Consider the following 16,896-nt stretch of genomic DNA (forward strand, 5'->3'; position numbering starts at 1 on the left):
TTTTTTCCCCTCACTTTGTAAGTCATGGCACGAGGTCAGATTACTGCAGTAGAAGAGGGAAAACCACCATCAAGCAGAGTTCTCTGGGATGCGTGTTATCCATAAGGATGTGCTCACAATGGGAAGCAGGGACAGACTCCTCTCGGTGAGCCTGCAACTCATCCCAACCACCAGACTCCAGTGGAAGCAGAACAGTAGCTCACGTGGATTTGTGCTCTACATCTCCACACAGCCCAGTTACTACCACTCATCTTCTTCTTCAAATGACAATGCACATCCATATTCAGGAGCTGAGGAACTCCAAGCAGTAATTCCCTCTCCGTCTCTCCCCACAAGAAGTGGGGAGGGGCGTCTCAAGCATTGCAGAGTCGTCTGCAAACCACAACCTGCCTAATTTGGCATCATTCCTGGAAGCATCAGCAATGGTATAGAGTTTAATGGAACTCCACAATGCCATGCAGATACCAGGAATGGAGAATCCTCTGGAGAAGCTACCGAACAACTTGACCTTTGGTGGAATTCCCCCATGGCCGGAGGCACAACACGCAGGCACTATCACATCATCTGATCCAATATGTTATGCAACTGCCAGCATCACTGCACCTCTTTATCTCCCAGTTCACGAGACAAATGAACAGAAGGCCACCTGACAGGTTTGGTTCTGTGTAGACGAGGAGGAGATGTTCTGCTCGACATCAGTGTCTGAGGAGACAAACCCCTCTGTCCTGCAGGTCTGGGGCTCACTGGGGGGGAAAAGAAGAGCTATTTTCTGGCTCCATGAAACCCAGATATGACCTCGGGAAAGCATATAAGAAACCTTATCTGGGAAGGGGGACCAAAGACACTGGATGTTAGAAATGTAGCAGTGGGTCCTTCTCGCCCTCTGGCAGAACTTTGTGCTACCAGGAAAGTCACATCCTGGAGCATGGTCAGGATAATACACAAGCTGCCACAGGCTCATGTTACTGGGATGTCTGGGTGGAGAGATCCTGCTTAAGAAGGATAGAAGTCAACAGCCTTTTACCAAAGCTCCCTACAGAATTTTAAAGGACCACGGGACCAAAGAAAATTGGAAATCCCTCAGATGGACAGATGGAGTTGCCCAGGTACCTGCATTGGTGCAATCTGCACATCACTGCTCACGAGGCCCAGGGGACCATCCAGAACCACTGAAACACAGGGATGAGAGGCCCAAGAGGAGAGAGACTTCATCTAATAACAACCAGTGCTGAGCACCAAAACCTGGAGGGAAGAGCTCAGAGGAGGGACTGGAGCAAATGACTTTTCTGTGCAAGTCAGGCTGGGAGGATGGGCAAACTCCTCTGGTCCCCCTGACATCAGTGTTTCCTCAGCCTGTCCCAGCCAGACCAAAGCCTGCAGGATCACCATCCTGCCTTATCTCGCAGTCAGCTTTCAGGGAAGGAGGATTAGACAAGTATCAATTAATGCCTCAGGCTGCAAAATCCAGAATGTGTTTACCAGGAATCCAAGGAACAGGATGGCCTGTAGGCAATGGAGCCAGGACTTGTTGGCACCTGAGGAAGTCAATTCTGCAGAGCCCCTTATTTCTGCAAGCTGCCCCTTTGGGCCTTTATCCCACATTTCTCACTTGTGGCCTGTCAGCTACAAGAGTTTTGTGCCACTGGAGCAGTCAGCATTCCCAGTGCTGGGCTCCCACCAGGCCCACTGCATTCCATGGCTTGAGACAGGAAGGACAAGACCTCAAAATATCCTGTTTGGCACTACCTGAACAAGAAGATCTTAAAATGCAAATTACAGAAGTGTTTAGGTTGGAAAAGCCCCCTGAAATCATCAAGTCCAACCATCCCCCAGCACTGCCAAGGCCACCACTGACCCATGTCCCCAAGTGCCACATCCACGTGGCTGTTAAACCCCTCCAGGGCTGGGGACTCCACCACTGCCCTGGGCAGCTGTGCCACTGCCTGATCACTCTTTCTTTGAAGAAACTGCCCCTAATATCCAACCTAGATTGATATGGTTGGCAAGGGTTTGAAACTACTTGAAACACCTCCCGGGCGGGGGAAAGGTTTTACGTCCCAGAACTAGTAAACTGATTTATTTGTCTGATGTCTCCAAATAAAACAGACCCTTGTAAAAAGCACAGAGTACTTACAGCCACTCAGGGCACATTCAGGGGCTTCACTAAATTACCAGTGTAGAGTCATTCAGCTGAAGGCTGCAGGGTTATGGTTGGGGTTTTTTTCCCCCACAGTCCTTTCTGTTTGGAGACAAATGTTGGTTTATGGTTTGACTCAACGATCCTAAAGATCTTTTCCAACTTAACTGACTCTATGGTTCCACATCAGCTGGTCTTGGTCACCAAACCCCTGATGTTTGCAGGTCACCTTGATTCACTCTCAAGGAGAGAGGGATATGTCAACAGACCTTTAAAAAATACATATTCTCTAACATGTAGAGAGGCTCTTGTTTCAAACACAGGAATATCTGAGTGTTACTAAGATACAGCTCTCACAAAGACAAGCTAATTCCTGAGAGCATGCCCTGATGTCCCACCTGAACCTCCCCTGGTGCAGCTTGAGACCATTTTCTCATGTCCTGTCACTTCTTACCCGGCAGAAAATTTGTCACCTGCCCAAAAATGATGAGGGAGGACAGAAATGGCAGACACAGGTGGAAGGAGGAAGATCCCTGGGTTATATCCTGAGATCTGGTGCACAGGGCAGGGTGTGCAGGAGGTGCCCTCTGAGGTTTAGCTAGACAGAACTGGGAACAGTTTTGTCACAGGTTCCAAATGTGGAGGGGAATGATATCCCTGATGAATGCACCCAGTATTGGGGTCTTTCTTCCAGTACCAAAGATGGAATTCCTGAAGAACATAAGCAGCACATGAGTTCTTCATGAGTTAAAGACATGGTGCATCCTACTAGTCTGCACCATGGAAGAAAGTCTCCCACAAACACAGTTACCTCTTTAGCAGGACTGGAATTCCAAAGGCACACTGGATGCATCAAGTTAGGAATCACATCCAGTGTTGCCTGCAGGACAATTCCTGCTATTCCTGAAGGCTATTTAGACTCTCCAATGTTTGGAGAATCAGACTCTAATTGAACACTTAATCACATATGGAGAGATGCATCAAGTACAGAAAATATCTAATAAAATATATAATATTTAAATATAATAAATATTACTCAGCCACTCTGCTAAAAGTTGGCTGCACAAACTCTGAACTTTGCCAAAACTGGAATATCCAAGGTGGGGCAGCATAATTCAGGAGGATAATGGTTGTGCATTCAGTGCAGAATACTAAAAAAAAAAAATAAATAAAAAATTAAGAGGGTGTTTTTTTAAACAGGATCCTGAGAAATCAGAAAGTCCTGGTGCACATGCCAGAGAGGAAGACAGGCTTTACTCCAAAGGGGCACCACAAACTTAGGTGGGATGAGCATCATGGAGAGGCCAATTTGCTTTGCAGCAATTAAAGATGAGGATCAGCAGTGAATGTTTATGACCAAGAGCCTCCACATCCCATCTGTGTGGGATGAGGAGGAACAGCCAGACTGGCCCTACCACGGACGGGACCATCTGCCTCTAGTGTCACTGGGGTTGAAGTCACTGTGTGATTCCTCAGGAATACCAGATTCCCTCCTCCATCCCTTCTGCATTTCAGGCTGTAAGTGAGCAGGGCATGGCTGGACACAGAGGGGCACAAGGAAGAGTCATCTTAGCCAATCTGAGCAGCAGACTTGAGAAATAAGACCCTACAGCAACATTAGGGTTGATATTTCATCAGGTGAGTATTGTTGCATCAAAAACCAGACAGAAGCACAAATGATGGAATTACAATGGCTGTTATCCCATTAGTGGAGCACAGCTGAGGGGATGATGCAGGCTGAGGGTGAAAAGGGATAAAAATGGTACATCCAACAACGTTGGATAGGACTTGGAACAACCTGGTCTAATGGAAGCTGTCCCTGCCCATGGCAGGGGGCTGGAATGAGATGGTCTTTGAGGTCCCTTCCAGCCCAATCCATTCCAGAATCCTATGATATGAAGGCCAAAGTGCCAAGGGCATCAAACACTGGTTTAACAGCACCAGCTGAAAGATACATTTTGAGGAGATTTGCAAGAATGGAACCCAAGGAATGGTGCAGTGCCTTCTTTGTGAACAAACAAGTCCGTGAGGGATGGTGAAGGTTGTACTTATTGCAGTTTTTCCACAGAGACTTGCCCAAGCAGAGCAGGGGTGGCCTGGAAGGGCTGCTGCTGAAGGTGATGGGGCTCGAGGCTGGAAGGTCTTCTGCAGGAGAGGAGGATGCAAGAGCAGCAGTGTGGATTCAGACCAAAGGTCCACCTAGCCCTTGATCTTTGCTTTGACATGTGCCAACAGTGGATTTCTGAAGGAGAAGTATAGACAGAACAAGCTCATAGGGCTTCTCCTCAGGACACTCTCCAAGTCTCCAACATTTTACAGACCCCCTGAGGCAAAACTGGGACCGGTTATTTCTCACCCATGGATGGAGTCTTCTCCCATTCATTAGTTCCAGTGGCTTCTGAACCTCTGTAAACTTCCAGCATCTACAGCAGTTCCTGCAGTGAGGGATTGTACATGTTAATTGTACAGTGGATGAAGAGCACTTCCCTCTGAATGTGGCTCTCAGGAGCTCCGTGTGATGCCCCATCATTTTCATACTGAGAGAGACTTAACAGTCAATCCCTATTCATGACTCTGTGGATCTTCCTCATATCACCCTTTGGCTGCCTCTTTTCCAGCCAGAAGAGTCCAGTTAGTTGTCCCTTGGATGAAACACATTTTATGGGGTTTTTTATCCCCGTGTTCTTCTCCAAACCTCTTCCAATAGAGCTGCAGCTTTTTTACAGGGAAAAGGAACTTCACACCATATTCAGCATGTGGATGTATCCTGGATTTCCACAGGAGATGAAAGGCATTCTCTGGTTTATTCCCTCATTTTTTCACTCCTAAGGCTTTGTGTTCATGACAACCACCACGTTCCAAGCTGACACTCGCAGGGACCAATCTGCTGTAATCACAAGACACAGTTGTGGCAGTGGACAAACCAGAGCCCATCACCCGAATGCGAAGAAATGACTCATTCTCCATGTTCTCCTTAAGTATTTAGTCTCATGAGTCCTTCTGCAACAGTTGATCCTTGTCTTCATTACTTCTAATCAGTTCATGCATTGGAAAGCTCTAGAACATTGCCAAGAACTCCTTTTCCATGTGCTCCTCAACACACAGGACAGCACCAGCTCACACACCTGCAGAACTGCAGCATCAGCTCCTTCCACAGGGAAAATCTGCCAGGTATCCCTACCACCTGCTTCTTATCTTCCAAGAATTATTTTATCCAGGAGCCTCCTTCTTAATCCATGTCTCAGTTTCCCTGAAAGCCTTTGCATTTTGGAAATTCAGCTGGACCTGCCCGGCTGGTGCACGTGTGGACTCGACGTCCACCCGTTACACTCCGCGCTACAGCTCCTATCAACTTACTCCTCACAGCTCTTACAACACACTGCTCTGGGCTTTTGTGGATGACTTGGGGCCCAGAGAAAAGCTGGAATCACATCAGCCACCGTCCAGGGATTTTAAACGAGAGTTCACAGACAAGTTAATAGTTCAGCGATTTCATCCTCCACAACTCCCGGGTGAACAGCATCTGATCCCGGCGGCTGATAATGGTAATTGTGTCTATCTCCAGCACCATCTCATCTCCAGACATTTCAGCCTGAGACAGATGAAAGCACAAAGAGAATTGCATTCATTTTTCTGCTGGGAGTTTAGCTGCCCTAAGTGCATTTTTCAGACTTGAATTTTTCATAGATCCTACACGTTGTCAGGCGAACGTTCTGCTGCTGATGTGACTGAAGAGAATCTGGCGTTAGCTTTTTAACATTTTCAAGTTATTTCTCTTCTCTTTTCACTATGTCTTCACATATTTTTAGCTTCTGGGTTTTTTTCTCATTTTACCAAATTTCTTGCCTTTTCAGGATACTTTCTTACCCTTATGTTTAGGTATCCTGATATCCTTTTATCATTTTTCAAGTATTTCTTGAGAGTTACATTTGATCTCAATTCCTACTGTACTGTCCTTAAATACTTTGATGCCAAGGATATAACTCTTAGTCGGCCTCCCAGCTTCTTTTTAACAATCTTATTTGAGTTCTTGTCACCCCTGTCTGAATTAAAACACATCTGGGGATGATTTTTGGCTTCTCTCTCAACATCTCTACAGGAAAAAAGTACACGATTGTCACTGTCACAAAGTGGCTTTTCAAAAGCAGGGGTTTGAAGGAGGAGTTGGAAAAGGCCAAGGCCAGCATGGTTTCTCCTTAAACACAGATTATTTGATGATCTTTTTGAACACAGGGGCTGTGTGTTGTACAGGCCCGTGGGGTTTGTCCACCACTCAAATGAGACGTGCTCCTCTCCTGGAGGCATGTGCTTTGCACAGAGTTTACAAACAGCAGCTTCTGGTGCTCTTGAGGGACAAAACAGGGATCAGAGCTCCTCCAGAGCAGGCAATGGAAAGACCAGATGACCACGGAGAAGGATGGAGGAGAGCCAAGGGTTGGAGGCAAATGATGTCAGGCAATGGCCTAAAGCAATTTAGGGAACTGCTGGGGATCCACAAGAGCACTTACAGAAAAATAACCAGAATAAACATCGTTCTAAGCAAAAGGAAAGATGAAAATTGGGAAAGAAAGACACTTGGGAGAATAGATGAGGAGAAAAAAAACTAGCTGAGTGGAACTATATGACCTGGGGCATCTTATGCTTATGGGAATGAGACCAGGTGAACTAGAGGGTAACGGGGAGGACAGAGACATTTCTGTGGCCCCAGGGAAAGGTTTGGAGAGAAGCCTCCAGTGCTGGCACTCAGGGACCATGGGCACCCACAGCGTGGCTGCAGAGGAGCACATTCCATGCCCCATGTTCCAACAGGACCTCGGTGGGACAGAGGAACAGCTGAGGTACAACGTGACAAGCAGAAGAGGGGGAGTTCTCATCTCTTCAGGATCTCTGTGAGGTTCCACTGATTTTGGAATGAAAGTGTCTCAGTAAATAAAAAGTTATTAAGGTCATTTTGCGAGGAACAGGACTCAGGACTGGAGCAGTAAGAGATGCACATATAACCATCTCTCTTACTATAAAACACAGCCAAGGCTGGGTTTGTGAAGCTCTATCTCTACACTGGATGGTGATGTCCAGTGATGTAACCTCTGATCCAAACTGACACACAGGAAACTGCAGGAATTGTCACAATTCACTCTGTTATTTGACTTTCATATTCTTAGAGGTGTTCCCCACATTTAAACAACCCGAAAGCAACATTTTAGTGCAGGATCCTGCACAAAATTCAATGAATGAAAGAACCAATGTGATCCACTCAATACTTAGACCCCCTCAACTTGGCTCTTCTGCTCTACCATGTGGTGATCACCCCACACCCCTTTCAGGCAGTGTCTTCCCTGTGCCTGCTCTGCTGTTACTGGGCTTTTTGGCCTTTTTAAGAACTGCTTCACATCTCTAATAGCACTGGAGTGCTGTTCATTTTTTATATCTGGATCCAACTCAATCCCAGGGTCATTCTCCCCAAGTTTCTGGGGGGGATGTGTCACTTCCACAGTGCTGCTCCAATAGCCCTGAGCAAATCCACCCTGCCCAACACAGACCCCGTGGAACAGCTGCTGCTGAGGTGCTTTGGGAGTAGGAAGCCAAAAACTAGTTTTTCCTGTAATTTTGAACTAGAATTCGCACACCTTTTATCAAAACAATAGTAATTTTAATCCACAAACTGCTTTGCTTACACTCAAAAGTAACGTGCCATAACCAAACTCGGTAAAAAAACCCTTTTAATTTGCTTCACAGTGTTTATGGCCAGAGGAATTAATTCAGCTCCCCAGTCAGAACTGCTGTATTTGACAATCCAGTACATCTCTGCCACTGCCCTGATGCTGAGCACAGTAATAAGCATTAGATTAACCCATTTGATCACTGGAGACCAAATTACTGAGATGGAGAACAAAAGAGAGATCAAAGGGCCACTAATGCCCTTAACCAGCCCCTTCAGGGATGGGGAAGTGACGAGGTGAGAACACATCCGTTGATCTGGGCAGATGATTCAGATCTCAACATGCAGAGGAAGAGGATACACACCCAAAATTTCAGATAATTTCAACGGGGTGGCTGCAGGGGGGGAAGAGAGTCTTCCACTGGAATCTGGCAGCATGGGAGTAACCCTCCAACCCAAGCACATCCAACACGATATTCTCTCCCTCTGCTACCTTTGAACACTGACCTACATGTTTTAGCACCTTGTTCTGAGGTAAGGCCAAGCCTTGATGCTCCTAAAAACAAGATGAAAAGGTCCCAAGACAACTCTTGGCCAACTCCTGCCTGAGCCGTGCTGGCAGCGAGCCCAAGGCTCCGAAGCATGAGATGTGATTATGATTCCTTAATGCAGGCTCAGAGTGTTGTGGGCAAATGAAAGGCTGTGCAACGCTTCCTGTTCCTCAGAGCCAGGGGAATAAGGGGAAAATAAACAGATATTAAAAAATAAATCACAGAACTCAAAGACAGAAGAGACCACCGTGGCCATCCACGCCACTCCTGTCTACTTTACACCCTGCCCTGCTGTAGCTCAAGACCTCGAATGGCAGGAAGCACAAGAGGGTGATAAAATATGAATGTGCATTGCTTGAGTGTGATATATTCCCCTGTACTGAGGTTCAGTTTACAATTCTGCTTTGTTTATAACCCCGAATTTCATCCATTTCACCCCTGGCAACCCCTGCAACACAGATTTTTATGATACTCAAGATGACAGGCCCGAAGGACAAACTACACTGCACAGTTCCCACTGCATTTATTTGTTACTTTTCTCATTTTACGTCAAAAATAATTTGCTTTCAGACTAAGACTTTTAGGGAAAGTCCACAGAAAGCTTCTAGCCATTTTTGAGAGCTCTCTGCATGGAAAAACATAGAGATACAATACATAAAAATGCACATCAATTTTTGTCCGAAGTAAAGTTTGATACAATAGAACTTCCTCTGATCATACCAAGTTTGTGCCATTTGTATTACTTTGACAATTCTGTAAGTTTTCACTGAAAAATAAGGAATCCACATGCAGTTCAGAACAGCCCTCCATAACCTGTAGGAAATACCTACCAAAGCTTTCACTTGATGGAGGCACAGAACAAAAGGTCATTTCTCTAATGGGTCAGAACCATTCCACCACAAATCCAGCCTGGCTGCAGCCTGAAGGCACCACTGAGACCTGTTTCCCTTCTCCTGTAATCTCACCCCTGTGCCAGCTTATCTTTGGGAAATGTCCACTTGTTCCCTGGATGTATTCCAGGACGGGGTGCGTGGCCAGACGTCCTCTGTTGACTGTCACTCACTCCAGCCCTGTGGATTCAGCCTCCTGACCACGTATCTCTGCTCTGCTCCAGCTGGGTTTGTGTCTCCTGTTCATGCCTGCCCCATGTAATTAATTGAACCTCCTGATCCATCACCCTTTTAGCACTGAAAATCTTCAGTTCAGGATCAATCTATGCTCATGTCATAAATAACTCTACTGGAACAACAACCAGCACCAGATGGTGCGCTGGGAAAGCTGGGAGATTGAGGTTTAAAGTCCTTTAAACTCCTCAAACAGAGAACAGTTTCCTGCCACACGTTTTCTGGATGAGGAAAGGAGAGGACACACCATGGAAAGCTCCTGCTTAGCCTCTGTATGTGCTCAAGAGAGGGATGGAAGCTCAGCCTCCGAGTTCAGCCTTGTCTAGCAGCTACTTTTAACTGAGGCTCCCTTCTCTCCATCTGGATTGCAATGGGTCATCTTCCATCTCACACTTAAATCCTGTACCAACACCAAGCCAATGTGCACTGCAGGTTAGACTGGATACTGTGCCAACCCTACACTCACACTCTACATCCAATTTGTAACAGATCTGTTCGGGCCAAAAGGTTTCTTTAACACCACCAATGTGTTGGGTGACTACAGCCTTCCTGAGTCACTGCTCTGTGTGTTCCCCAAGACAACTTTCACTTTCACACCATCCCAGAATGGTTCGGGTTGAAGGGACCTTAAAGATCATCTCATTCCACTCCCTGCCCTGGGCAGGGACACCTTCCACTAGCCCAGGTTGCTCCAGCCTGGTCTTGGACACTTCCAGGGATCCAGGGGCAGCCACAGCTTTTCTGGGCAACCTGTGCCAGGTCCTCCCCACCCTCACAGGAAGAATTGCTCCCTAATATCCCATCTAAACCTACTGCCTTTTAGCCTGAAGCCATTCCCTCTTGTCCTGTCCCTCCAGGCCCCTGTAAAAAGCCTTTCCCCATCTTTCTTGTCAGCTCCCTTCAGGTACTGGAAGGCTGTAATTGCCACCCCAAAGCTTCTCTTTTCCAGCTGAACAACCCCAGTTCCCTCAGCCTTTCCCGAGCAGCCCCTGTGTCCCATCTAAAAATGTGGGGGAGCTTTTATTTGATCCACAAGAGCCGTTTGTCTCATTCCCATTTCCCGGCCTGAAGGGCCGTGTCAGAGTCCCACTTTCTGATGCTGGGGCACCGATTTTTATTGTGCTGCAGTCAAGCCAAGTGGCTCCATTATTGCTGCTTTTGAGGCAGTTCTTGCACATTACTTAACGCCAAGTCAAGTCTGTGTACTCTGGTACGAGCTGTTCCAAGAGGCAGAAATTGCTTCTTTGAACTGCCTCGTATTGTGCTATCTGACCACTTTATTCACAGGTAATTTAAGTCCCCATTATCATTTGGTTCGACTTTCCCACTTCTTTGATCTCTGTCAACACTGTGCACTCAACATCCTTCTGTTGATCCAGGAGCTGGTAGTATAGAAGAATATACTAATATATTTACTTTGCTCTGGGTTGGGAGTGTAACCCTCTATAAGCTGGGGAGTAGTTGATTATAATTCCAACTGCAACGCTGGGAACACTCTGCATGTCCAGGGTGATCCCGTTGGGTTTACTGCAGCAATTCCAAGGGTTAATTATCATTGCTGTTACAAACACACACCACACTCCTTCTCTGACTGGATCTGTGACTGACGTTCAGCTTCTGAATTGTACACACCACCTAAAAAATGATGATTCAGGCTCCTCCTCCTCCAATTTTCCCTCATTCTACCCTAACAGATTGACTTGAATGTCTTTTAAAGAATTCATTTCTCTAGGGGGAGAGGAAAGAGGATAATCCTTGGTTTTGGGGCTCAGAACCTTTGGGAGCTTGTTCTGTGTGGGTTTTTTTCAAGTTTGCTTTTATTTTTTTCAAGGTGCTTTCCATCAGTCATAAGTTAAAACAATGAGCTCAGGGGGTAAGTGAAAGTTGACTTTCTCCTACAATCACCTCATTATGCAACTGCTGAGTTTGTGCAGAAGTGGAACAAAGTATTGTGAGACTTGCAATACAATAATGCACGTTGGGAAAACTGGTTATGTACTTTTGTCACTGCCCCACATATCCACAGGTATTTTCTGTGTGTAGACATATGAGGTGATTGGTGATCTCTGTAGTAATGTGAGGTTATCCAGCTCTTTTAAAATATCATTATTTGGGACTTTTCCCTAAACATTTACCACTATTTCCCAAACTTTTAGCACTGTTTCCCAAATACCAGCCACGGAAGTAGAGACTGTACTGATCCCAGCCACACCACACACACACACTCATGGAATCATCCTTCCCCTGTGTACAAGACTGAGGTTATACACTCAAATAAAGAGCTATTAATGCTCAGTTTTAATGGTGCATCCTGGTATATACACTGTCCTAAGCAAGACTTGAAGTGATGAACTATTTCTCAAATGAAAAGGGTTGTTTTTTTTCTTCCACAATTAGATTTGCATGTGAATTCTGCTGTAACTGGAAAATTGGAAAAATCTTAACTCTTCCCTCAGCTCTCTCCAGTGATTCTCTCCTTTCCTTTCTGACACATTCCTTATTTTCCTGTGTACCTTCAAACCAACATCAACTGTCTGCAGTGTCAAGCGGAGACTGAGGCACGGGCTAGAAGGAAACTGGGATTTATTCCTCAAAAATCAGCTAAAAGAGCAGCAAAAGTATCAAAAGAAGAGGCTGAACACTGGCTATAGCAATCCTGTGAAAGGGAGTTCATCTGCAAACAGCCACAGGAATTGCAATTCCGAATGCACACTCAGTCCTGGGCTGCTCATGGATTGCCCACTGTCATAAGATCCAAACGTTCCTTCCAACCTACTTGTCTGAAAGGTTTGGTTCCTCCATCTTTAATACAGGGGCAGTTTTTAAATCCCACAGGACTTTCTTCCAGCAGTCCAGGCTCCTGCAGCAGCCAACAGAATCCTGGAATGGTTTGGGTTGAAGGGACCTTAAAGCTCATCCTCTTCCACCCCCTGCCATGGGCAGGGACACCTTCCACTAGCCCAGGTTGCTCCAAGTCCTGTCCAACCTGGCCTTGGACACTCCCAGGGATGGAGCAGCCACAGCTTCTCTGGGCAACCTGTGCCAGGGCCTCCCCACCCTGGCAGGGAAGAATATTTTCCTACTATAAACTCCCTAACCTAAACTTCCAAATCTACACTTCCAACCTGGAAACTGCCAACGAGCTCCCCATGGAGCCTCCCGTGCCCAGCAAGAGTTAAAGCCCAGAGCAGGTGCTCCCTCAACAAGCTCGAGCACCGAACAAGCCTGAAGATGATTTCTGCAAGGAGTCTGAGGTGTTGGTTTTTTGACCTATAAAGGCTTAAGTGGCTCTGCCTGCTTGAGAAATTCCTCTCCCTTTGCATCACTCCGGCAGCGCCGAGTGCCGGAGGTGGGAACACCGCCGGGGTTGAACCGGCAGGGACGGGCGGCTCCCCCGCATCTTCCTCCCCACACACCAGGGCAGCGACGGAAATCCAGGGATTTCCCACAAAAACCGGCCACAGGGACAAGGGATGTGAGGGTGAATTCAACACTGGGGTTCTTTTATTACAGGTAAAGAGGATATTGTTAAAGGAACACACTACGATGCAAGTCCACTTCTGTAGGTGATCCCGGGAAAACAGAGCACGGAGAAACGAAACCAGGAAAACGTTCTGGGAGAAGGAGCTTTGGAGAGGCTCCATCACTTACGTGTAGGATTGTCTACATTGAATTAAGAAAGTATTTCTAAAAATATATTGACCAGAGCACTATGAAGATAATTACAAGTTAAAGAGAATTGGACTTGACTGTAGGGCCAACTCTGCACCACTGACCCTTGAGCAATCCTATTATAGCACTGACTGAAGGGAGCATTGCTTTGGAAACAGGACTGGGCCTCTTTTCTTCACTTAGGAGTTGGACTCAGTGATTCCTATGGGTTCCTTCCAACTCAGAATATTCTGTGATTCTGCTGAAGCAACTTTTTTCCCAAGCTAACTCTGCACTTCGTGTTCTCCTGGAAGGGCTAAATGCATCTTACAGGGTCTGACATAACCAAGACCTACCCAAAAACGCTGCAAAAACCAGACTTCTTAACTCATTAACTGCAAAGGCGATAATTTTACGTCCCTAAACTATATTTAAAGAACCAATTGTGCAGCTACGTGTGCACAGCCTTAAGTTTATTTAAGTAGGAGTTGCAATGACATCAAAGTTAAGCACGTGACCTAAAGTTTTTGCAAGATTGGGATGTTGACAACCACGTGCAAAATGGGATGTTCCAACAAAGCCTAATTCTGGTGCATTTCATGCCCAGCTATCTAAAAGCAAACTGAAAACAATTCCTTCCATTAATTTCTCACTTATTTTGTTCCTCGAGGGTTACATCCCCATTTCCCATCTTCTCTTTCCAGAGGCAGGAGGGCACTGAAGGATCAGGGCCCAAACAACTTCAGGAGTCATTTTTACGTTCCGGGTTTCAATATTTAGCAGCAGAATTGGAAACCCCGCCACGAGATCTACACGAGAGGTCACAGGTACACTTGACTAAGCTTTCCCAGAGCACCGTGCCTGGCACCAGGCAAACATCCTGCTGCAGAAGGCACAGCCTGACCCCCATCCCAGCACTGCCACCTGAAACCAGACCCGGAGGACTTCCCGCACTGGATTCACTGGGATACGGAATGGGAGCCCTCCCCTGCACACACAGAGCGGCCTAAAAACACTCCCAGTGCAGGGCAGTGCCTGTGTACCCAAACTCGTAGTGCTTCCCCAGCCACCTCCATCCTGAGGATGATTTTTAAAGGATGACGTTGGACACTGTTCACAGCTTTGTATTCCAAACACCTCGCTGCGGTGGCACAGAAATTCCCTCCTGGTATCCTTGCATTTGGTTACAAACCTCCACACATCCCACAGGAGAGGTTATCATCCTCCCACTTCCAAAAGGTCCCACTCTATACTTTGTGCTCGGTTGCAACACCACTGTAGTTTTTGTAAGGAATAAATATTGACTTTCCTGGACATTGCCTCACGACAGAACAGGACCTTGAGTACATTTGTCTAAGATATTTTTTTTTTTTTTTAGCCTGGTAATATAATTTTATAGCAGAGCTTTCGTTCCGAGGAATTCAAAAGGCGTGGAAAACCATGCAACAAATTGTCCACGTTCATTTTCAGACAGGTGACCGTGTGCTAAAGCTGGTTCAACCGTATTTCTTTTGTTATAAAACTACATAAATTTATTACTTTAAATTTCCAAGCTACAAATGTAATTAAGATTTCAACATACCCCATTTGGAAAGTCCAGACTGGAAAAAGCCATGCGAAAATTAAGATTTAATGTTAATGAAGGCTATTTTGTCATTTATTTTGTTTGTTCTCAAGAATAAAGCAAATTACCCACAGAACTGAGAGAGTGCACGCCAGGTCTCAGGAAACTGAGCTCAAAACTCAGCGTGTGCAGGAGATGGGGCTGTTCAGTGAGTGACTGTGCAGCACCTGCACCTCCCAGCCGGGTGTTCAGATGCTCTTCCCTTTGTAAAGGTCAGAGATCAGCATTAATACACTTAAAAAAATGCCTGGTGGTGACACCACTGGAGCTACTGTGTGGGTAACACTCAGCTTTCAGGTACAGGCAACAAGGAGCAGGGTCAGGGATTCTGGTGGGTGCAGCCTGGACGACTATTGGAGGTGGAACAGCACCCCAGGTATCAGCAGAGGGTGCAGAACACCACATGGATTTCACAGGAAAAAATATTAATCCCGTTTTCTGTCAGAAGTTTAACGTTCCAACATGTGACTCGACACACTCAGCTTTATAACATCAATTAAGATATGAAATAATCACCAGGGAATCAACCGACCACATCCACAATTCAGCCCTAACAAGGCGCAGCCACAGCTCGGTGCCGGAGGAAGGATCAGCCCTTTGCAGGATCCCGTCCCCTCAGCCCAGAGTGGAGCCAAACCCACCCAGGACGAATCCACACCGGGAAATAAACCCCGAGGGAGCCGGAGCAGCAAAGCGGGGAGAGGCTGGGCCAGGGATGGAGCGGGATAAAGCGCGGCTGCTCTCACCTGGAGCAGCTTCCCTTCGGCCGGGGTCACCTCGGCGACGTTGGCGAACTCCCCTTCCAGGATGATGGGCTCCACTTTGAGGGGGATCACCCTGATGATGGCCTTCTGCGCCGCCGCCCGCTCCGACTCCACCGCGGCCACCAGCGCCAGCCCAGTGTGGCCCAGTCCTGCCTGCAGGGTCGCCATGAGCAGCCAAGGCCAGAGGACAGCCAGCTGCAGCTGGGGGCCAGCACTCATGCTACCAGCTGCAGCAGCGCGCTCGGGCCACACATACCGTCGGGAACGCGTCCTCACCCCGCGGCGGGATCCGATCGGAAAAGCTCCTTGGGGGGGTCCGAGTGTGCGCTCCCAGAGAGACCCCGGGCACGGCACGGAGGGGCTCGGCCACCGCCAGCGCGGCTCAACGGGCAACGCTGGCTCTCGCCATCGCCGTCCCTCTTCCTCGGTGCCACGTGCTCAAGGGCCGCTGGGAGCTCAGAGGCATATTTTAAACAAACAAACTGAAAAAAAAAAAAAATAATAAAAAAATAAAAATTAAAAAAAAAAATTAAAAAAATATCCAATATTGCGAGTCCCTCCTCCAGCAGATAAATCCGGAAAGATCAGCGAAGCAGGCTGCGAAGGAAGAAATCAGTTCGGGTCTACGGGAACGCCACGGAGCATTGGGAACTCAGTGGTCCCACGGGGATGAGGTGTGGGGAGGTCTCCCCGCCGATGTGGAGTCCTCGCGTGTCCTGCCCGGGAGTGAGGAAGATCCAGAGGTTCAAAACACCCATCCCAAATACCCTCGAGAGACACCTCACCTCCTTGCCAGCATTTCCCACAGCACAGGCACAACCTTGAATGTTATCTGCACCGACCGGTATCCTTCCCAGAAATCAGGCAGGCGGTATTCCTTGAATTTAGGCTGAAAAGAAAGTTTGCTTCGGTACCATCCCCTTCCAAATGGAGTTGATCCCTTCCATCTTCCTCGTGCCAGAAGTGCTTCATTCAAGACCAGCTTTACCTTTCTCCTAGCAATCCATGCTCAAGAGTCTGACTCGGGGTGCAGTCCTCCAGGGTAATTAATAAAGCACCGAGCTCCTCTTCATAGTTTCCAAGTTCCCAGGAAATAAAAAGGCCCCCCAAACACTTAGAAAAGTTTAGACACCAAGCCAAACAGGTATCAGGCAGAAAGTTACGGCGTATCTGGTTTCTCTGGCACTATTTCTGTGCGCGCCCGAGTTCCGGTATGACCGCTTCCAAGCACACGTTAAGAAGATCCCGACTCAAGGCCCCACAAAATAAAATAGAAAGTTCCATGCTCTGCCCAAAGGTCACATGAAACGTAGCGAGGAGCCTTCATAACCGGGAGAATTCAGACGGGAGGTGTTTTCGATTAAAACCGAAGTCACGGTGATCGCA

At 47.2% G+C, this 16,896-nt stretch overlaps 1 protein-coding gene across 1 annotated transcript in view; it reads right to left on the reverse strand.

Annotated features, from left to right (window-relative positions):
* Window positions 1-16,890, reverse strand: part of RNF43 (ring finger protein 43) — a 58,230-nt gene extending 41,340 nt beyond the window's left edge. The window contains exon 1 of the mRNA XM_017824033.1: window positions 15,493-16,890. Within this exon, the coding sequence (XP_017679522.1) occupies window positions 15,493-15,729 (237 nt within the window). The 5' untranslated portion in view covers window positions 15,730-16,890. The remainder of the gene's footprint in view (window positions 1-15,492) is intronic.
* Between the last annotated feature and the right edge of the window lie 6 nt (window positions 16,891-16,896).

The sequence above is a fragment of the Lepidothrix coronata genome, unplaced genomic scaffold, assembly GCF_001604755.1.
Source record: "Lepidothrix coronata isolate B3197 unplaced genomic scaffold, Lepidothrix_coronata-1.0 Scaffold108, whole genome shotgun sequence".
Lineage (NCBI taxonomy): Eukaryota > Metazoa > Chordata > Aves > Passeriformes > Pipridae > Lepidothrix > Lepidothrix coronata.